Source organism: Zootoca vivipara, chromosome 9, assembly GCF_965207765.1.
Source record: "Zootoca vivipara chromosome 9, rZooViv2.hap1.1, whole genome shotgun sequence".
NCBI classification, from domain to species: Eukaryota; Metazoa; Chordata; class Lepidosauria; order Squamata; family Lacertidae; genus Zootoca; species Zootoca vivipara.
Window position 1 is genome coordinate 60,896,694 of NC_142592.1, and position 23,780 is coordinate 60,920,473.

The window sequence follows — 23,780 nt, forward strand, 5'->3', positions numbered from 1 at the left end:
TAAATAAAAGAAAATGCTTCGTAAGAAAGCAAAGGAAAATCTAGAGGCAGGTGAGAGATGCTTGTGCTGATAAAATGCTAATATTGGCTATTCAAAAATAAATTCTCACAGAACTGAAGCAGCACAGTAGTTCTGAAACTGTCCTGCCATTTGCTGTCTTTCTTTAAACGTTATGCTATCATTTCTGCTCAAATAATATTAACTGATAATTCAAGAGAGAAATTCATAAACTGCCAGATGAATAAGTAGGGAAACATAGAAAAGGACTTTTGAAGCATGGTATTGGTAATTGCGTTAATCTTTTTTTACTTGATAAATATAGCTAGAATAATATAGCATGATCCTTCCACCCTTCCTTTTCTATTTTCACTCTCTTATTAACTTTGCTGTCTGTGTCTTTCCAGTTCCTGTGGAGTGGTATTAATCAGTTGTGTTCTTGGTGGTGTGCTGTTTTTTTTCTTTCTTGCTTTCACTATTCTGCTAAAACTGATCTACTAATTTGCTGTTTTGAACTCAGCCTTTGTCGGAATTATGGGTAACACAAGATCATACAAACTGCTAGACTGGAATAGTTTCAATTCAGGTATTTTATTAGTCATTCAGTACTACATACGCTGACAGAAATTATGGCAGCTCAGTGAAGTCTTTTTAGAAAAATGGTAGCTTGTTACCAAGTTAATATTTCAAATTTTAATTATTTTTTATCTTGAAAATTTGCAAAAGAATTTTCAGTTTCAGAACGTTAAAACCTACCATTAAATTAAATCTGATTTAGTTCCTTGAGAGCCTCCCTCAGCCAACTCTTTGCACCCCGATAAATCTAATGAGGTCATGTTCCATGTTCTGTCATTTGTAGAAGACAACTCTGTTAGAATGCCCTTCCCTGAGAGAGAATGTTAACCTTTTGAAAGCAAACTAGGATATTTTTTGTTCCAACAGTCATTTGAGGACCTGGGGAGAATGTGGGTAGTTCTTGCTTCTGTTTGGGGGATTTTGAGAGATTTTTAAAAATGTATCATATCATTTCCATGTGGCTTTCTTTATTTTTAAATGAGCCAAAGTGCTGGGCAGCTGAAGAACAGAGTGGAAATATAGCAACTGCCAAATTATCAAGCCAAATTCTTTTGACATAATGGAAAGCCCCTTGCAAGCAGCAAAGTAACGACATTTTATAAAAATTACCATTTCATGACGTTTTCCATTGGAAAGCCTAGAGACTGGCAGCCACCAGAGTCACATCTATAACCATGGTGTTGTATTCTCTTGATTTTCTGACTTACAGGGAGGGGTGGGGAGAAGGGTGTCCATTGGAAATTGTATGCTTTCTTATTAAATCCATAAAAAATTTTTTTAAAGAAACACTTTATGAAAATGTGTAATGGAAATAAAAGAGAGGGATCAGATAGATCAGGGCCTAGGAAGCGATATGTTCAGATGTCTGAATGGTGAAGAAATACTTCTAGTGTATCGGTCTATACAGTACTGGAATACTGTAATGTAACTGAGTTTGAGATTGGTAGGTCTCATGGAGAAGAATACTGTTGTAAATGCTTTAGTTCCACAATACAGTAATTTTGGAAGCACACACATGCAGCCCTTCCCATTTTGTAAGTGTGTGCATGGATGCATACTGAAATAAAAAGTTTGAATAACCTATTGGTATTGGAGAGAGGTAAAGGACCCCTGACCATTAGGTCCAGTCGTGACCGACTCTGGGGTTGCGCGCTCATCTCGCATTATTGGCCAAGGGAGCCGGCGTATAGCTTCCAGGTCATGTGGCCAGCATGACAAAGCCGCTTCTGGCAAACCAGAGCAGCACATGGAAACGCCGTTTACCTTCCCGCTGTAGCGGTTCCTATTTATCTACTTGCATTTTGAGGTGCTTTCGAACTGCTAGGTTGGCAGGAGCTGGGACCAAGCAACGGGAGCTCACCCCGTCACAGGGATTCGAACCGCCGACCTTCTGATCAGCAAGCCCTAGGCTCAGTGGTTTAACCACAGCGCCACATGGGTCCCTATTGGAGAGAACAAAAGGGTAATTAAAACCAGCTTCTAGTGACAAGGTTCAAAACACACACAACACACCAAAATTGAATCAACAAATCCATACCATATTGCCAATATGGTAATAGTGTGAATGAACCTAGGAAATTGAAAATAATATTTTTTTTTTACTAATAGTAATTTAATTGTGTTAAAATTATTTGATTTCATTCCCGTTTTATAAAATAACTTTACACTTAGTGGGTTGCCTATATTTAACTTCTGAACACTTCTGATCCTTGCTTATAAAAAAAGTCAAAGATGTCATCCTGTGCCCACTAACCTTGAAAGTAAACCCATTAAACACAAAAGTGACTTACTTCTAGGTAGGCATTTATACTATTGCACTATAAGTTAACCATACAATGAATTCTTAATGAATGCCTGGATTTCAGCAAGCAACATGCCTAAGCATCTTTGCATTTGCTTATTTGGCAGGAGCAGGGGGGTACTTTAGCATCCACCCACACTTATTGTGTTATATGTAGTATTTGCATAAAATAGCTTCTAATGAGTGCCTAATCTCAGATGAACCCATCATAGGAAATATGAGTCCTGGTTGCTAGAAAGTAAAGGACAAACTACAGAGATTTCGAGGATTAGAAATGAGACAGAAACAGGAAATAAATGTGCACTAAAGAGAGAAAAGCAGCAACTATTCAGGATTCTGGGGATTCCAAAATCCTGATGTTCCCCCCCCCCACACAAAAAGCATGCATGCATGAGTCACAGGGTCACCTTCACTCATTAGCTGAATTCACTAAAAGCAGGAGCAATAATGTTGGCTCATCTCACAGAATTGTCCTAGAAGGTTGCCTAAATCTCCAGGATGGTTAGAGACTTACTTTTTTAAAAAAATGAAAGCTCAGAGTCTGGATCCCCTGTTTTTATGAGCCAATTGCACAATTCTAATCTGGCCATGGCTGATGTCATGAGCTTCCTGATCAGGACTTGTTCTCTTTTGTTTAACTGGACTTTCAGAATATGTCAGTTGGCTCTCCAAATAATACTGATTAACGATAGTAGTTGATAAATCTAGAATTCTAATATTGCTTATTATTTTGATTAAATGAATAAGCAAGTAAAAGATATTTGAAAAGAAACCAATTTATTGTTTTCAGTTTATTCTTAATATTTATCCTATATGAGCTCTGTAAACTGCTTCAGTCTCTTAAGCAGCCCCAGAGGGGGCCACTGGTATGGAACTGGAGTAGGGTAGCTGAGTTTTGAAAGCAAACTTAGAAAGCTTGCTTAAAAGTGTAATTTAGATGGTAGATAGCCCAAGGTCTAATTGACCTTGGCAGCATTACAGAAATAACTTGGTGTAAACATTAACGGTCCTTGAACAATTTTTTCCCAATCTATTAGACACCACAGAGTTTTTCACTGTGATGTTATCTTATTCTTCTGTCTCTGCATTTAATTTTTATTTTATTTTTGCAATGACTGTGTTAACTTTTGAGGAACAGTTTTATCTCCAGCTTATATTCATTCCCCTTATATCCAGCTTTTAAATGTTAAGCATACACTGCAGTTAAAAATCATTTGGTCATTGCATCATGCAACTCCAATTTAACTTTCCTTATATGAAGTTACTGTAGCTCTCATTTTCATTAGTAATCTCCCCTTGGAAATTGATGTTCATTTGGGATGTAGTGTTGTGGGTTGTTCAGGGAGCCCTAAGCCTTGTATATTACACCATTGAAACTAGCTAAAATGTATAAAACAATTAATAAATGTTGGAAATGTAAGGAAAGAGAATGAACGTTTTACCATATGTGGTGGAAATGTAAGAAAGTGAAAAGCTTCTGGGATAATGATATATAATCACCACCTTCACTTTTAATTGTGAGGTCACTTAATGTTGGCAGTTAAAGCGGTTACCCATGATTCATGGTGGCATATGAATGGTGGCACTATTAAGTTTATGATTTATCTAATACAGTGAGTTCACAGTGATTTCACTGAGTATCAGAAAGAAGCCCTTCAATCTGGAAGTACTATGTAGAATTTTATTTTCTGGAAATGGATCAGGATCGAAACATGCAAGGGAGTAAGAGCAGAGGGTCTGTTTTTGAATGTTGAATGATATCATCTGATTAAAATATTTTTTAATGAAAACTCCCTTTAAAAAAAGTTGGCCTTTGATTCCTGACCTCATGCTAATTAATATACATCAAGGACAATATGAGAGAGACTGAATCACAAATCAGTTTTGGCAAATTAATGGTTCTGGAACTTTTGTTCCCAAAATGTAGAATGAAAAAAACATGACTTAACTTTAATTGGTTTTTTGGGGGTCTGAACAAGAAATAAATTAACAGCACAAACTTATATAGGTTTACTCAGTTGTCCAGTTTATGCAAGGACTTCTGTTGGTGCGGTGGTACGTTCCCCCCCTCTTTTCCCTCTGTTCTAGCAGTTCCTCCATCCTTCTGGACCAGATTTGGGTGCATGCAGGAGGAGAGGCAAGGGAGCACATGTAAATCCATGTGTGAACAGGAAGTCAATCAAACCAACCCTAAGGCCCACTGAGTTCATTGAGTTAAGTGGATATACAGTTGTAGCATGTGCATTCATGTGCATTTAAAATGATAGGTAAATAATAACTGACTCCTTCTTGTTAACTGTCTTAATATTGTCTCATTCAAAAGAGTTTCAGATGGTTTTATCTAGTTTTTCTGACTAGAAAGCATTCACAGGTTTTTTGTTTGTTTTTAAATATATAATTCCCTCTTTCCCCAAGGCTTATGCATAGTTGGGGTTTGCTGCTGCCGTCAGAGTTATGTGCAGGATATATGATTTGAGAATGTTACAGTTTCAGTTGTAATTTGAAACTGCTATGAACTTGTACATTTCATGGGCTATTTTCCAAATATTCTTACAGAAAATATAACTTATATTGATGGCTAGACTTCCAGAACGATAGTGTTAGTCTTTCACAGAAAAACAAAATTTTGTAGTATCTTAAAAACCTGCAACTTTTATGGCATAAAAGTTGGCATAAAATGCAACAAGAGCTGGCTTCTAGTCCACAAAAGCTTATGCCGTAATAAATGTGCTGTTTTTAAGGTGCCTCAAGATTCCTGGTTGATTATGCTGGATATACACATCAGTAGCCTTTTCTGGATTCATTTGAATAGCATTGAGTTGTATCCAACGAAGTTGTTCTGTTAATGCAAAATCTTCACCTTATGGCAGCAGAACTTCCCCTTGCTCTCCTCTCCCACTGTGATCCCCCCCACCTCCCCCAAAATAGATCTGAGATGGAAGAGAGCAAGGGAAATTCTGTTGCATAAATGGAACTCTTTAGTTTCTCTTCAGATTGCAGACATCTTTCACCCTTAAAAAAACCAAGTTTATAGGGCCCACATACTTTATCTTTTATGGAAATAGTTGTTCTGTTAGTCCCTAAAATTATTCTAATGCATAAGAACCTTAAGAAAACCTTTGATAAGCAGCCTCCTACAGAAGCTTCATATATACTTTCTTGTAGATTTGTCTCTATGGCCATAATGGCTGAACTGCAACATTTTTCAGTGCTAAATGTCCCTGTGAATCTTTGCATTGTTGGCACAAGAAGAAGTAGATTGTTTTAAGATTGCTTACTGTAGCTTGCTTATTCCAGCTAATACTGGTAGTAGCAAGCCAGTAATATCTGATATAATGTTGAAGAACGTGCTGCTAGCAGACTGCCTGACTGTTAGTGGGATTAATAACTTCATAATAGTGCAATTCATACTTGATTCTCATCCAGATGAACACTTGCTTAACCTGGCTTATCATTCATCTCTTAACTTGGAACGTTCAGCTGATGAGAATCAGTCAGCAGCCACCTTTTCGTTATGTAGGTCCCTTTGCTCTCTGCAGAATAGTATTTTGAAACGAGCAAAGCTTGAGAAACATTGGAAAGGGTTGTATAATAGCCCTAGGTTAAAATGACCAAGAGAGGTTTTCACGATATACTTACTGGGCACATTGACCTCTTAGAAGCTTCTAAAGAAGAGTCAGCCCTGCTGGCTACCAAAGACTAAACAACAGAGCCATTGATTATATAGGGCTGTCTGTCCCTGTGTGCACAGGAAACAGCACATTGAGGGGATGGGGGCAGGGGGCTACAGACTGTTCTAGGTATGATGCTCTAATGTAGGCATGATGGACCACAGGTTGACTCAAATTAGTTTGTGTGTTTTAGTGTGATTTATTAAACCAGCTTGGCATCGGAGCTACAGTCATACCTCATGTTACGTCCGCTGCAGGTTACATCTTTTCGGGTTGCTCTCCGCGCCGAACCCAGAAGTACCGGAACAGATTACTTCCAGGTTTGGTGTGCACGGATGTGCAGAAGCGCTAAATCGCGCTTTGTGCATGTGCAGAAGCACCAAATCACATCCCGTGCGTGTGCAGACGTGGGTTGCGAATGCTGCAGGTTGTGAACATGCATCCCACACGGATCATGTTCGCAACCTGAGCATCCACTGTACTCAACTTTATGGCCAAATGGGATAATATAATGCATGTTCCTTGAATTGTATCTTAGTCTCTTTCATCTAGTAACAGGATTGTAGCAAAGATATTTTCTGTGTATCCATGTGAGATACTGCTTTGGACATATGCAGTGTTTGCCTAGAGATCCAAAGCTTAGATACTTTGCTATTCTTCAAGACACCAATCTTACCACTGGGTTTGAAATAGGCATAGAAAGTGTCGGGGCAAGTGATGCACACTAAGTTAAAATATCCTAGTTTCTCATAGATTCTAAGGAACAATGAACACCAGAACATCACTGGGGCATGTGATGTGCTGCCGCGGTTTCAGAAATGCCTGTCATGGCCAGGCAATTCACCATAATAGGGGACCTTTTGCAGAAGCCTCCAAAGCTATAAAGAATAAAGGATGCACACACACACACTGTAGGAAATTGCTATAAAGACTTAGCGAGTTTTGATAAAATGTAGTTCTAGTGCTATTATTATTATTAATTAGTTAATATACCTCGTAACGACTACATTTTGTGGGTGGTATTCAGCTAAGTTTTACATAGAAGAGACCCATTGTATACTCTGAGTAAAAGGTATTGGAATAGCATGCTGAGTTCTTATCCATCTATCCATCCATCCATCCTTCAGGAAAGTCTGATGTTTTATCACTTTTTTATAATTATTATCATTATTTCTGTTGGGAGCCACCTACAGTGGCTGAGAAAACCCAGCCAGATGGGTGTGGCATAAATATTTATTATTATTATTATTATTATTATTATTATTATTATTAATATTCACCAGAAGGTCCCAGTGTAGGTTTCTGTATACAAAAATGAAACAGTACCAACCCATAACTCCAAAACACAACCTGTGTTTTCAAATGTAAACTGGAAGATAATAATAATAATTTATTTATACCCCGCCCTCTCCAGTCAAAACCAGGCTCAGGGCGGCTAACACCAATAAAATCACAATAAGATAAAAGAAAAGAAAACAATTAATTAAAATACAGATTAAAATACAAAATATTAAAATTTAAAATGCAGCCTCATGTTGGATATATGTATACATGTTGAATCATCTAGGCCAACGTGGCCAACTCCCAAGAGACTGCAATCTACTTACAGAGTTAAAAACTGGCAGTGATCTACCCCCTTTTGGGGGGTTCAGGTCAAAGTTGTTGAGCTTTTTTAGGGAGGGGGAAAGCCCCATTTTTTGTGGGTGCATTGCAAAAAAATAAGCTTTTTTTAGGGGAGCCAAAGTTGTTGAGCTTCTTTGAGGGGAGCCAGTGATCTACCACAGACGTCCAGTGATCTACTGGTACCTGTTGGACGTGCCTGATCTAGGCAGTACAGGGAACTAACAACTTACATGTATTTAAATTGTGTACATTCAGCTATATGCGCTTGCCCAAAATAAAAAATAAAAATGGGATGGGGGGCAAGCGCCTGGGAGAAAAAAGGCAGAGCCACCCACTATTGAACCCAATGTGTATATGATTTCTCTCTCTTTTTTAAAAAAAAAATCTCAGATGGTACTATAAGAGATGATTATCATTTTTAATAGAAACTTCCATTCAGAGCTGTCAGTGCCACCAGCAGAAAGCTTTTTTTTTTAAATCAATTGAGTTTTAAGTATAGTGTAGGATCTTATTTGCTTTTCAGGGTTGATTCCTGAAAATAAAGAAACAGGAGTAAGGAAGCATTTTGAGCACAACTGTCTTAGTAATACTTGGGGTTTGTGTTAATGCAATATTTTTCTCTTTACATTTTCAAATTGGGTTACTTGGGTGGATTTGCCCTTTCGATATTCTTATCATATCATACAGGCTGCAATGAAAGAATATTAATTAGTCCTAGTAAATTATTTGACTTATTTCTGACAGAACTTAATTTAAGGGCATGGAGCCAATATGCAATTCTAAAATCACATCAGGAGAAAGCTCACTGATGTATGCATGAGTACACCAACCGAAGTTGATATTGACTACAGATAACTAGTTAGAAGCAACAATTTTTCAGCTGGAGTGTCCCATTACTGCTCTACTAATCATTATCCTCCAACACCGTATCTATTTGTAGGAACTAAAATATTGATTGAACCCTGCAAGATTCTTGTAATTCCAGTGAAAGATTCAAATGCAGCAGAATTTTGTACAGATCTTCTGCTCAAAAGTTTTTAGGGAATCCTTGCTAAACTTACTTGAATAGATTTTTGCTAGAAAAGCTTGTGATTGAGTGCTCTGTATGCTTGCCTTTTGCTTTCACCTAGACTCCAGGGCCATTACTTTCTGTAACCATTTCAGTGAGCTGCCATAGTTTTCAGTCTGTACTGTCACCTGATCCAAGCATGCGCCAAAATACCCACCGTTTCTGGCTCCTGTCTGCTGAATCTGCTTTGCAAACCCTTAGTTCTTTAAGCTTTTGCTTTAGCCCGGAACAAACAGGCGGCACCCTTCTGGAGTGTGCTGGACCCATGCCATCCTGCTCCCCCCCCCCAACTCCTCTATTGTTTATGTAAATCCTTAGCTTTACGTAAATGTGTAAATGCTCTGATGGCATCCCCATGTGAAATTGTGTGGCTCGTGTAAAAAAAAAAAAGTCAGAAAAAATAGAATGCTCCACATTGCACTGCATTCCAGTGTTTTGTATGAACTATTCTTGCCATGTTGTGGTGTATTGGTTTTATTTATTTATTTATTAAAGTCATTTTTATCTTTTTACATGCAAGGTAAGTTTGCGTATATTGTGTGTCAATATGCATTGCATTTTGTATATATACAAAGTTCTTTGTTTAATTTTAATCGAGAGGGAACTAAAATCCATTAAAACCTATGATATTGTGGAAGAGGAATTCATTACTTTTTTACCCTTTTAATTAAATTATGTATGAGAGGAGAAACTTTGTTTTAAAACTTTATAGTTTGGCATGTGGTTTTCTGGACACAGTGGAGCTGGTCCTGCTCCCATACACTACGTGTTAAGTGATCCTCGTAGTTCTTCTCTGCTAAAAAGCTAGTTTGCTTTTGGGAAAAAAACATTGGTTTGGCCATTTGTTATTGGATTCCACGTGACAGTATACCACATGGTGTTTAACCATGATCTCACAATGTACTTTGCATTTTTAGGTCTGGTTTTTAGCCATTGAGTGGTTTTAACTCAGTGACCTTTCAGTAACTGGTGCTAGTCAAACATTTACAGTGAACAAGTGTTCACTATTGTGAAGATACTACAATCAAATAACACACATGAATGGAGCTCATCAGGATTTATCACAGTAAAGGTAGCAGGAATAGGACATAACTTGTTTTTAAACTCTGTGAGCTGCAGAATCCCACTTGTTAGCAGAAAGAAACAGGATGAGTCTATGGATCCTTTGACAGTGTTTCTGCCTCTTTCTTTTGAGCATTTCTTTTTTTACCACTCTGTCCTTTTTAGCCATGTTTGCAAATTTCATATATTTGCTTGCGTTTTTATTTTTTTGCTTGCCTTGTTATCTTCCCCACCCTCCCTCTTTCTTGTCTCACCTTCTCTGACCTGCTTTTCTGAACTTTCATTCAAACTTAATTATTTAGAAGGTTAAGCAATACTATCAGTAACTACATATGTTATATATGTTGAGACATGGTTCCAACACAAAAGAGTGATGACACTTAGATTTTGAGAGTAATTATCTTAATGTTTTCTTACCATGGATCATTGTATAACTTAGGAAAAGCTGTGTAAGGTTAGACCAACATTTTCCCCATCAGACTCCATTCGTGCCTAGAAAGGCATTTGAATGAGCTATTTACTTTCCATTGTAGGAGTCTGGCCTGGTTTAGTTTTTGTCCTAAAAAGACCCCACCCACTTGAATAACTGATCCTTGGGCTCTGATGTCTGGATAGAGTCTAAAGTCTGCCCTTGACCGGAGAATAGGAAAGGAATGGAAACAGATGAATGCCAAAGAAGTGGGTGCACCTTGTAAATCTGTTTGCCTGCCTGTGATCCACTATGGCAGAGACTTATAGAAATTAATAGAATGCTAGGTTTAAGTATATGGTCCAAATTTCATTCTGGGAGATAAAAACAGGAGTTACAGATATATGATTACTTCTACACTTTTTAGTAGCTGATGGACTGATCTCACTATGCCAGCAAATGCATTTTTGCTTTACCAACACAGTGCCACAGAATGGCAGTGATATAACACCAGTATTGTTAGAGATATTAACTATAGCATGTACACCAGCGTGGGTGTTTAAGATGCAGATTAAATAGTTTAAAGAGTCATATCTTTAAACGGTGGACAAATATTTCTTCTGAAACATCTAGCTTTTGGTTCCCACCTAGTCCTGGCTTCTTCTCAGTGTGGTAAGGGTTAAGCAGGTTGTTGTCTGGACCCAGGGATGGCCTTAACATTAGACAGAATGAGGCAGCCATCTTACGAAGTAGATGCTGATGAGCGGCAATGAGGAGCCAGAGGACACAGCTATGTGTTCCATGCTTCCAAGCTGGCTGACTTCCCTCAGGTGTAATGGAGAATGCTATTCTGCCTCCAGTGTTAAAGTAATATCCAGCTTCCATTCTGGTCAGCTTCTATACATGGAGTGTATGGAGTACCATCTTGTCCTTTGCCTCAGGCAGCAAAATGTCTTGGGTCAGCCCTGTCTGGAAGTAAACTACAGTCGTACCTTGGATCCTGAATGCCTTGTGAGTTGAACGTTTTGGCTCTTGGAACGCCGCAAACCTGGAAGTGAGTGTTCCAGTTTGCAAACGTTCTTTGGAACCCAAACATCTGATGCTGCTTCCGATTGGCTGCAGTAGCTTCCTGCAGCAAAATGGAAGCTGTGCCTTGGTTTCCAAACATTTTGGAAGTCGAATGGACTTCCGGAATGGGATTCTATTGGACTTCCAAGGTACGACTGTATCTTGATTCATTACAAGATATCCTTATGCTCTTAGAAGGCATGCCCATTTGAGAATTGACAAGCTTTATTCTCAAACTTTTACACTATGAACAAGGTCTACCTATTTTATTCATTAGAGCCTTAGATAGTTAGGGCTTTTGAGAAGGCCTACACGTTACGTGAGAACTGGCGAACCCTCCAAGTGTTCCTGCACTACAACTCTTATTCTCCATGATGGAGAATCAGTGGTGGTTGAGGGGCTGCAGGGAACTGGAGTTCAGAAACACCTAGGGGACTGCAGGTTCCCCACTGTCTTACATGGTTAGCTGCTAGCTTTCCATTTTGTAGGAGGCCTTGAGCCAAGCCCCACCACCACCATCCAAGATTTCACTCGAGCTGCCAATTTTTTCAGCCCTAATTTATAGCAATATGCTTTGTATTTTTAGTTTAGTCACTGCATGCTTTTTTAAAAAGGCAGGGCCATCCACACTTAGGATAAATATGGCTGTATGATGATATAATTGTCATTATGGAGTTAGTGAAACTCATAAATGCATTCATTTTATTTCTCTTTATGGTGACCTCTTCTGAAATTGTGTTATGGAAAGGGAGTCCCCAAAGCCCTCTCTCCTTTATAAGTAAGCTTTCACAGTACATAGTAAGTTGTTTTTTGTTTGTTGTTTTGTTAATTTGCTTGTGTGTGTGTGTGTGCTTGCGCTGAATGCATTTCTTCTTAATTAGCAAGTCCTGCTCTTAAACACATTTTTCTTGAGAATTAAAATTGCTTTTGGGGTTTTGGTTGTGTTGGGCTTCATAATAACTTCCACAAATATTTCTGCTGGTGCACATGTAAGCCATTTAAAAAATAAATGAATTAAAGATTCTTGCTCTGAACACCCTGCTTGTGAGTAAGTTCTGTTTGCAATCAGTGGAACTCACTTCCAAGTAAATCTGTTTTAAGACCAGGGTGCAAGTTGGAAAAACAAGGTTTGCCTTCAGTGCATCCTCACAAACGTGTCATTTATGGTTACAGTGTTAACAAAATTGTTCTTTAAAATGAATGTTATACCTTGAGTTTTTGATTCATTTAATAAATGCCATTTTATTTACTAGTGTAAGAGACACCTTTTCCTTTTTGGTTGCAGCAGCAATAGGCTGTGTGTCTCATTTGGTTATTTTTTGGTTGTCATATCAATATAAAATAACAGACTGGTAGCGAAAGAATGGCTTAACTGTAAACTATGCCATATTCCACATTGCTTTTGAAAAGGTTTAAACCTCTTTCAATAGAAAAAAAAGTTGTATCAATTTGATATCATGGTTAGATGTGCTCCAGGAAAGTCATTAAAAGAAAATACCTGGTGGAAGTTATCAAGCATGAGACCATTTGCAAATAAAATAAAAATAAAAATTCATGCCTTTATTGAGACCTCTTTCCCAATGAAACACTATGATTGCCCGTAAATCGTTGGGGTTAGCAACACCTCACTATGTAAAGTGTGAAAATGATTCCACCATTCAAACATAAAAAGTGCCATTTATACACATATACTTATGCAACTGTTATAATTACATTATAACAGTGCAGTAATAATGAGTGGTAAACTCCTGGTAACAACAAATAATTGTTTTATGTTGTTTTTCATGTATACTGCCTAGGTTTTTTAAATAATTCAATAGGTCTTACTCCCAGGTAAGTGAGGTTAGTATTGCAGACTTTGTAACCATAGTGCATGATAACTGAGCAGCCTGAGCAGAAAGCACCACTTTTCACAACTTGTAAGAGTAGGCCAGACAAATGATTTACCAGTTCTGAGACTGCCATCTAGATGCCCCAAGCAAGCTAGCTACTAGAATTAAAGCAGAGGATGCTGAACTTTAGAATTAGATCCAGCCACAAGGGGATTTTTCAGGATACTCACACTACAGTGGGTTGTTCAGTTTCCAGACATAAGCAGTGAGTGTCCACCATATATTTAAGCACCGTCAGCCACAGTTTAATCATGCATGTGGAACTGTATATGAAAATAATCTGGTCACAGGCATCTATGCCTCCTTTAACTTAATACAATACAGAATGGTCTCAACCTTAAAATTCTGATCTGAGAGTGCGACATAGTTAGCCTATGACTGAAAAGTGTCAAATCTTCTTGAAAGCCAAAATATGTTGCTGTTGACACTTCAGGATTTGTGGGCAAGGAACTTGGGGAGAATTTCTGGTTTGTTTGTTTTTTCAGTGAGCCACCCGGAGTCAGGTTTTTCTCACCAATCCCCTGGCTGTTTATTGTTATATTTCATCCATTATCCTGTAAATCCTGTGTTGCTTGTTTCCTGACTACTGTCTGGCTACTGTTCTCCAGTCCCTGCTTATATATACATATCAGCATCATAAGCATGATGTTTTGGAATTACAACATAGCCAGAGTTTTATGCCATACTTTGTGAATTTGGATGGCATATACTGCCTCATTGGACATCTTTCTTTGCATGGCACTAATGTTTCACCAGTTATTACATTATCATATGTAATAATGAAATATTGTGTGAGAGTGTTAGTAAATGTATCCCATAGGCCACACACAAGGGTAAGCTTATCTCTCACACCTGTAGTTCAGCACTGAAACTTGTCCTCAGATTGAGAACTTAATTCTTTCTTTTGAAGGAGGCCAGTGACATTGTGCCCTAGAAACCCTCAGAAACACATTTCTGTGTTCTATGTCTAGAGAAAAATGGGCACCTAAAGGTCCTGAACTGTCTTGCCACCTACAGAAGTGAGGGTACTGGTTGCTTGCAGTTGGGATCTCAGTGACCCCAAAAACTAGGTTATTTAGTTTGCACAAAAAATAGCTACCGTCTTTCCCACATTTTAAGACACCGTCTTATAACTTTTTTTCCTCAAAAAAACACTGGGTGGCTTATTTTCAGGGAATGTCTTACCGGTATTTTTATTACATCAGGAGCAGTGCCCCTCTTGCTCCCTGTCTCCCTGCGGGGCAGGACTCTTGACTGAAAGAAAATGACGGGCAACAGCCACCACCAAGCTCCATGAGAGGGAGTCTGAGGGAAGGGAGGTGTGTGCATCGCTGGCCCAGCCCTCTCTCCCCGGCCCTGGGATGTTCGTGAGGGAGGGAAGGAGCTCCTCCGAAGGGCTGCTCTCTCTCTCTCCCCTCCCAGGTGGGGACTCACTTAATAGCAATCTGCTACACTGGAGCTTCTTAAATTTAAACCAGTACAGTATAATGGAATCTATCTGTGTGATGCAGTCGTAGCAGTAGCCTATACTAAAGCAAATAAGGATCTCTACCAGCCAGCCAACTGCCCAAGACTTAAGAGCGAAAGTTCCAACAATGTAGCACTTTGTAGCACTGATAGCAAAGAGGCTACCGGCTGAGATACTGCAGAAAACAAAGAAGCCAGCTGAGCAGCAATTAAGATGGTAAATGGTAGCAATTAAGTAGCAATTGAGCCAGCAGAAAGCCGGGTGAGATAATCTGCTGGTCCTAACAACCCGTCTGTGTTTCTCTTACCCACAAAATGTTAACTTTTGTGTAGGGTGTAGGGCAGTGTTTAGCAGCTCCTAAACAGCGAGAAGGGGAAAGTCCTTAATCCCCAAGGCAAGGACTGCGCCACCGGCAGCGATCCCGGTACCGGTACAAATCCTTAAAGGGGAAGCTCTACAGACAAGCAATAGAAAGAAAAAAGAATCCTCACTTTTTAAAAGGCTATTAAAAGGGGGAAAGGTGGGGGGAAGCGAGAGGTGGGCTGTGTGTGTGTGTGAGAGAGAGAGAGAGAGAGGCGGGGGGGGGGGAGAGAGAGACGCGCACACAGAGTCTCTCCCTAAAGGGGAAGGCAGCGTCTTCAATCGCCCCTCTTTTTTCCCTCGTGCTTTCATCTTCTCCCCTCCGCAAATGCCACTTTTCTCCTCTTCACCAAGCAAGCAGAGCTCACACAGCCTAGCTAAAAAAAATATATTTTGGAATCCTTTTACAGGTATTTTAAAAAATGCTTACAGAAACGGGAGGGGGAATCACGAGGCTGCAGGAACGGCTCTACGGTGCATTTTTACAAGCTTTTAAAAGAAATACGTGTCTTTGGAGCGACAGTAAAATGGGGAGAGATTTTTATGGGGGGGAGTTGGCTGGCGGGAGGGGGGAAGGGTCTATCACTATGTCTTATTTTCGGGTTATGGCTTATATCGCGCAACTGCTTAGAAATCCTGCTATGTCTTATATTATGGCTACGTCTTAAAAAGGGGGAAACACGGTATGATACAAAAATGGTTTTGCTTTTTCACAAGAAAAGTTCTCATTGAGGGGTGGGGTTAAACAATTCAGGGTTATAAAGTGGCTTAGTAAAGCTGTGGGGGTACTATTGACCCTTGGTCCCCTCTGTGATGTTGGTAGAAGCTGAATTACTGATTATTATGAAAATAGACAGAACATTTCATCCTCTATGCTCCTTTCTGGTGGACAGAAAGATTTCTGGGCTAAGCATCTGCAGCTATGGCCAACAACTAAAATTATAAGCAGCTTTGTGCAGGATCATTTTGACCCCTGATCCTATGTGCATGTTCTCTCCCCTCGGCCATTCCAGATGTCTATAAGACAAAAACTATAAGAGTAAAAACATTGATTTCCCTCTTCCACTGTTAAGAAAGGAAGGCCTAAACATGGCAATTTACACATTGTCATAGTTAAGGACCAGAAGTGAGGTCCTTATTTTGCCCTAATGGGCAAGAAGGTGGCAACCAACTATGACCAGAGGCTGAGTGAGGACTACCTGGAATATGGAGTTGTAGAAGACTGACACAAAAGTTTTATGATTTTTGCTCTCAGGGTGCATTCGAAAAACAAAACAAAACACCATTGATGGAGAATTCTATATAGCAATGGGGGCTTCTATACACAAACAACAAGTGTTAAGCTCCACTTTTCTTGATTGACTATGGAGTTTTTGAAAGTGATGCCCAGAGAGGGAGGAAACCACAATGAGTATGATCTCTTTAACATTGAGATTTGGTGACTACGAAAGTCGTTAACAGTGGCTACTGCTCTATTTTAGTCAAGAAATAAATACGCACACATAATGTTAGATAGGAAATGAGTGTAGTTCATAGCCACAATGTTCCCCTGTGCAGACAATGTTGGACAAAGTAAATCCATAAAATCTTGTGTTTTTCTAAGAATGAAAGAAGTCAAGTGAATCAACAAGGTTTCTGTTCATGAAATCAGCACTACAAAGGAATAAGCAAGGTTACCTAATCAGTATAGAGATAGGCTGATAGGAAGCAAAAACAAAGTTGTCAGGCTCTTGTGACAGCTTGAAAGCTAAATTATTCTTTATCTTTAGCCACAGAGTTTTACATGCTTGTGTTAGTGCAGAACAGTGACTGATTTTTGCTTTATCTTTCAGATGACCCAGAGACACGAGATGCATGGTGGGCTGAAATACGACAAGAAATAAAATCCCATGCAAAGGCACTGGGGTGTCATGCTGTAGTGGGCTACAGTGAATCAACTAGCATTTGGTAAATCACTTATATTTTTGTAATGCTTTTGAAATGAGTCCTGAATCATACAAGCAGCATGTGTGGAAGGCGAAGAAATTATTGCAGGAAGCAGTGTGTAGGCAAAGCTGAGACAGGCAGCAAGAATGCTTCAGACAATGGTGCAGAAAACAGGCAGAGAGGTGGGGACACCCTTCCTGGCGCATGCCAAAGATGCATCACTGTGATGTGTTTCAGATGCCTGTTAAAAACCTACTTGTTCAGGCATTTCCTGACTGTTGTTTTTTTATATTGCACTGCTTAGTATTTTGTTTCCATATTCTGGTTCTGGATTCTTTTCAGTGATGATGTCTTTTTGTGTTGTTATTTTTAATCTAAACCTTGCAGTTGTACGTTTTTTACTTTGGAAATCAGATTTTTGAAAACAATATTCATTGGTCTATAAATTAATTGAATAATTGAAAAAATAAACATAGCGACAGCACTGTAGGAAGCTTCCATTACTCTAGTATTGGCTGCTGTTTCTTGTAGATGGAGCAGAACAATTAATTAGATCCTTGTATTTACAGGAAAACATAGTGCACCCTAGGGATGCGGGTGGTGCTGTGGTCTAAACCATTGAGCCTCTTGGGCTTGCCAATCGGAAGGTTGGAGGTTCGAATCCGCACAACGGGGTGAGCTCCCGTTGCTCTGTCCCAGCTCCTGCCAACCTAGCAGTTCGAAAGCATGCCAAAAAAGTGCAAGTAGATTGATAGGTACCGCTCCGGCGGGAAGGTAAACAACGTTTTCGTGCACTGCTCTGATTTCGGTGTTCTGTTGCACCAGAAGCAGCTTAGTCATGCTGGCCACATGACCCGGAAAAACTGTATTCGGACAAACACCGGCTCCCTCAGCCAGTAAAGCAAGATGAGCGCTGCAACCCCATAGTCGTCTGCGACTGGACTTAACTGTCAGGGGTACTTTACCTTTTATTTATAGTGCAGCCTTGCTTAGGCTTCACAACCTATGGGAGGATTTTATGTGTTCTCTTGTCCCCAGATCATTCTTTGATCAATCCTGCTTGGAAAGAAATGTCTTCCTTTTGAAATATGAAAGTTGTATGAGGGCATATTCTGCCCATCATATAAAGTATGCCTCAGTCATAGTTCTTTTCCTTCCTTGATTGTTTACAAGATTTTCACAGTGCTATCCAGTTTGCAGAACATAGGATATATAGTTTGGGAAATGCTGTGTTTAGAGCTCTGTAGGGTTTGTGCTGTCAATCACTGGAAATTGAAATAAGCAAGACAGTAGCTCTGAAAAGAATGCACAACTTCTCTCCCTCTCCCAATTGTTTCAAAGGAAAGGCCTGTGAAATTTTCTGATAAGTTCTTTTGCTTTTATTTGCCTCATTTTTTAATGTTCTTTAAAGAGCTAAAGGGACTCTCTTCTACTTCAGTGTAGCAGCTGTAGCTGGGGAACATGCAGTCTCTAAATATTGGCCCGGGGGGGGGGAATTAAACACCCAGAAAAGTATATAAATAGTATGGGCATGGTAGGGAAGATGTATTCCTGATCACTCATGATGCTGCCCAAACAGTGCTTATGCTACTTGTGCATCCACAATCCAGAGGCCATACATGATATAACTGGAAGGGGGCAGATATAAGGTTTTCTGGGTGGCCAACTATCTCTAAACTTCACAGCAGTAAAATTCAATCATTAAACTTGTTTGGGAAAATATGCCAGCAACAGTTCTAGTGTATATTTGTACAACAGAAGTGGGGAACCTTTTTGGCCCAGTGGGTCTGATCTTTATCTCCCCTACGGGCCAACTTGGATTGGGTGGGTGGGATTGACATCATCTTCATCATCTGTTGATGAGAAGAGAGTGCAGTCCTGCTGGCTGCAGAGGGCTGCCTCACCTTTCCTGAATGCTGTAACTATATTTTTCACCATGGCCAAACAGCTCCAAAAGGGTTTGATCTGAATTGGTATCATAATTTTTGTTTTGACTTTTACTAAATAGGATGCCTAAAATGCATATAATAATAAAAAATGTGGCTTTACCATCTTCTTTTCTTTTCTGTAGTGAAGAGGTCTGTATTTTGTCTGCATCTGGCACGGCAGCTGTACTGAACCCTAGGTTTCTCCAGGATGGCAGCGCGGAAGTCTGTTTGGAACAAAGGTTGTCATGGCAGCCTGGCTACTTTTCCATAGGGTCAGAGAAGGGAGAGGTTGATTTTTTTCCTCAAAACCAGGATAGTTCTTCTCTATTAGGGTAGGTTACCAGTGTTACAGTACAGGATGCGGGGCCAACCACTTTACTGATTTTTCACTAACAACAACAGAAGTTGTGGAGCTCTGCACCAAATCTCTAGCCTTATTGTTTTCAAATTTCTAACAGCCTCAGCAAGGTAACACATTTGACTACTAACCACATAATGCAAATCTTTTCTTCCTCTTTGCCACTCCTTCGTATTCTGCTTCTCATAGCACACTGCATACAAGTGACCCCCTGTGGTTTGTTTCACTGCATAAGCTTGATGAAAAATGTATCATATGGCAATTTTCCTCTCTTTTGAATGGGCGTGAGTAAATTGAACTCTTTAAAAATGTCAACTAAAGTTCATGAAATGTTAGAGGTATTAAGCCTGAGGAAATCGGCTAGAGTTGATGGTATTGAAGCACAACTCATTCTTCAACTTGGCACCATCTAGTGGTTCAAGACACAGGGGCTCTCCACACTATCCAGTAGGAAGCAGGCTGTTTTGATCAAAAGTTTTGGCTTGGAGTTAGACTAGAAGGCACCTCCCACTTTCTCCCAGAGGCCAGTATTCTCCCTGCAGACCTATAAAATACTGTAATGTATACCTGTCGTTACATCATTGCATCTTTGTACATTCCCCTTCCCCCTTGTTTCTTCATCTTGCCTTGCAAATATTAGTGGATTAAACTTTTACTTAAATAAAGTATGTCTTAACCCAGTTCATCATTAGGGATCAATAGCATTATGTCTGCACCTAACCATTTCCCCTCTGTGCCCTCATAAAATAGTATATATTGTTATCCCTCCCCCAGTATATAAAAGAGTATCAAATAAATACAAAGATGGTAAGCACCACTTTTTGAATATAATATGTGTATATGCTGCTCTTTTCAGTGGGATCTGTTGCAGGAGATGTTCTTGTTAAATTTTATTTTAAAGCTGTTGTTTATACAATCCATCACTTACATTAGACAAGATGAGTTTGTTTCAGTGCTTCTAAAGGGAAGGTGTTTTACGTCTAACTTTTGCTGCTTGGGTTGTACCCAGTTGTTTTTATGATGAAGCTTTGATATGCAAATTGTGTTATCAGAATCATTTTTTTTATGCCAAAAGCATTAAATTGGTCCACTTGCTCAGCTGAAAAATCCTATCAGTGCAAGGTACAGCAAAGATGTGTGGTAGTTTTAAAATAAAGAAGAGGGATAAGGTGTTATATGTGCAGATAACAATATAAACTACCATGTCCTGTGATTTCATTTGCTTATCCCCAAAACATATACCCCACCTTTCTATGAAATATTCAGTGCAGAATATTTTGAGATTTGCAAACAGTAGCTTTCCATGTTCAGATTACGCTGCAGCTGTCAGAAACACGAGGCACTACACACTGTTAGGTGCTCCCTATTTCCCCAAGAGGTAAGAAGTAATGGGGTAGCATTATGGGTTTTCTTTGGATCAGGAAAATGACTTTGGGTGTTCTTGCCATAATGAGTTTTATTTAAAAAGATACGGGCAGAGTATAGAACAAGCAAAACAGACTCCATGAGGAGGCATCACAACTGCTAATCCTGCATCAGACTCCCTAAGAGAGCAATTGCACCCCAAGGTGCTTCGCCTTTTGCTGACTCACTGCTCTCATGCATTCTATCTCTGCTCAAATTCAAATTGCCACAACCTGTTCTAGAGATGCCCAAACTCTCTGAGTGTTATATTCAAAAAACAAAAGCCCTCGGGGTACAGTCAGGTTTTTTTGTTAAGACATGGATAGGCAAAGCCATAGCCATATATTTGCTCATTCTAATCAAAACAGTCCATCTTATTACTCTGTTGCAATTGTCCCTCTCATTTATGCAACTTGGATTTTTTGTTGTACTGAGCTTTCTTAATTCTTGTCAAGACTGTAACTCTATAGAAGCTTGACTTTTAACATTGATAGAATCAAGTATTCTACCATTAGTTCCCATGTACTCCAGCCTTGCCTTGCATTTACAAGCATACCTTAAAAAGGTAGGAGGGGTAAGAACAAACCTTTATACAGCGTCCCTGCCTGATCTCTTGAAGGCAGTTTGACTCACTACAGGTGGCAGGTGTGTGGCTGTTTACCAGCTTAATCACTTGCAAGAACCATAAAAAGAGAACAAAAGTTGACCACCACAATGTATGGGTCAGTTTAAAAACCACACACAGTAAAATACAATATTTATATTTAACAAGATGGTGTCTGAATGGTAATATTAGATGTCTCACAATCTCATTTTTTAGGTTAGAGGAAACATCACCTCTAGGTTGTGGCTTTTGCCACATACCATACGATGAGCTCAACATGCCATTCCCTGCTCACCTCACTTACTGCTGCAACTGCAGGAAGCAAAAAGTCCCTGATGTTCTTTTCACAACAATAGATTTGCCTGTGGATGCACTGGTGGTTGGGAAAGGATGTCTCATTCAAGCCAGGTATCTTTCTGCCAGATTTGCTTTGATCTCTGTTTTGACCTCTCTGTTTGTTCTAAAGAGCAGGGTACAGTTATCCATGTTAGTAGCGCTGGCTCCTTTAACAGCATCTGAAAGTTTCCTTTTACCAAGAGCAGGTCAACTCTGGAAAAGGGAAGGCAAAAAAAATGAATTTTAGTCTGGACACTTTTTGTCAAGACAAGCAACTTGTTACTTCTGACACATCATTTTTTTCTTACAGCTTAAGCACATTTTCTAGGAAGGAGGTACCATTTAACTTGGTGATACTTCCTTCTGGGTGGAACTTGCATTTCCCCTTTTTAAAATTTGCATATTTAGTAGAGAATGCTGCACATAATTCTGTTGTTGGTAAACTTTAAAACACATCTGTCAGACTGTGGTGGTTTTTTTTTAGTCCTTTGTTTTTGTTCAGACCTTCTAGTTTATCTTTTAAACCCATTTTACCTCCAGCTTGGCATATCACTGATTGGGGTGGGGAGCCTCGGGAATCATGCTTTTATAGAATAGGGCATTTTATAGTGTTAAACTTCTTAGCCATTGCTAAGAGACTTTTCATGTAGGACCAGGCTTCAACTAGGTTTTGCTCATGGACTTGGCTTAGACATATACATTAATTTCAATGGGACAACTCCAACTAAAACATAGTTGAACATGACCCTTTGTTACATGACCCTTTGTGTTTTACTGTCCTCCCCAATAGGTTGTGTCGGCTGAAAAAGAAAGCACAAGCTGAAGCAAATGCAACTTCCATCAGTAATCTGCTGCCATTTATGGAATATGAAGTACACACTCAGCTGATGAATAAGCTAAAACTGAAGGGAATGAATGCTCTTTTTGGACTGAGGATTCAGATCACAGTAGGAGAAACAATGCTAATGGGTTTGGCAGTAAGTTTTTCCTGTATTTATTTTGGGGTTCTTTTATTCCCTTTTCTGGAGAACAGTTAAAATAAAATAAAACCCACATCATGAAAACAACACCTCTATTTAAATTAGGATATCTGCATAGCTCCTTATTCCTGGTCACTGGATGCCAGTACAAAGAGGATATTTTTTTACAATTCTTCTAGAAATTATAGAGGATCAGACTTTGACTGAGATAGTCAGGCGAAGTCTTACTGGTAGCCATTATGTTCTCTAGAAAGTAGCAATCTTCCACAACCAAGTAGCTAGGCTCTATAATCAAGTTGGCACTATTTGGCAGTTAGGCATTCCAAAATTATGGAGCACATGCATTCAGGCATAGTATTCTACGCAAGGACTTGCATTGTGCTATTTACACACATGTTATAAACAAAGTAAAAAAACAAAACAAAGTATGGGCTATTTACATTTGTTGCAAGCATATGTTTTTCTTTTCATTGGAATTAAATGAGAAAAGCATTTACTGTGCCTTAATTGAAACTTGGTCAAGCTAACAGTAGAGCATACAGAATTGACTCAAAAGGTGGGTGTATTTGGCCTACAGGCAGCCAGCTGGTCTTCCATGCTTTAACCACAGTTGGTGAGCAGCCACCTGGAATGCCTCATTTTTTTCCATGCATGGTAAATGCACAATTAAATGGACAGTACAATCTAGTCTTAGTTGTGATGCTTTTTTGATTATGCACCATTTAGTCTTTCTTCTAAACTGCCATGGAATATGATTGAAGGGCAGTATAAAAAGTACCTACCGTATTATAAATAAATGATGACACCAAAAAGAGAAAGTAGTATTTAAGAGATGTAGTTAGTTGATTAAATGTATTTCGGGGGATGAGGGAAGATTATAGATTTGGGAACGGCAGACTTCAATGGACTTAAAGTTTTTCAAGACTATAGAGAACCTGGAAAATAGCCATTGGCAGCTGGCAGAATCAGCAGGTGGCACAACTGTGGCTCTCTTCAATCAGACATGAAGGCCATTACTTAAAAGAGGCAGTCGTTTTCTGCATTTCCCACAGACTCCAGTCTCATGCTCAAAACTCTGGTCCCCCCCCCCAAATCACCTTCCTTTCCTTTGCAGCATCTTTCCTATATTTCAGCTCCTCCATCCGTCAGTATATGTTCAATAGCATCAGCTGCACTCTAGAGAACTGTGTTCCTGTTGCTATGTTCTAATGCCTGATATGGAAAGTAGTGTGCCCCTGAATACCAGTT

General features: G+C 39.3%; 1 protein-coding gene across 35 annotated transcripts in view; it reads left to right on the forward strand.

Annotated features, from left to right (window-relative positions):
* C2CD5 (C2 calcium dependent domain containing 5) overlaps nt 1-23,780 on the forward strand; it is a 96,396-nt gene that overhangs the window by 41,707 nt on the left and 30,909 nt on the right. For 10 of the 35 annotated variants that reach the window (XM_088676994.1, XM_035128239.3, XM_035128232.3 and 7 more), the window contains 5 exons: nt 12,025-12,054; nt 16,829-16,943; nt 18,994-19,182; nt 21,433-21,624; nt 22,343-22,529. In XM_088676994.1, coding sequence (XP_088533120.1) covers nt 12,025-12,054; nt 16,829-16,943; nt 18,994-19,182; nt 21,433-21,624; nt 22,343-22,529 — 713 coding nt within the window. The remainder of the gene's footprint in view (nt 1-12,024; nt 12,055-16,828; nt 16,944-18,993; nt 19,183-21,432; nt 21,625-22,342; nt 22,530-23,780) is intronic. The other 25 variants (XM_035128233.3, XM_088676984.1, XM_088676992.1 and 22 more) reach the window with 3 other exon arrangements.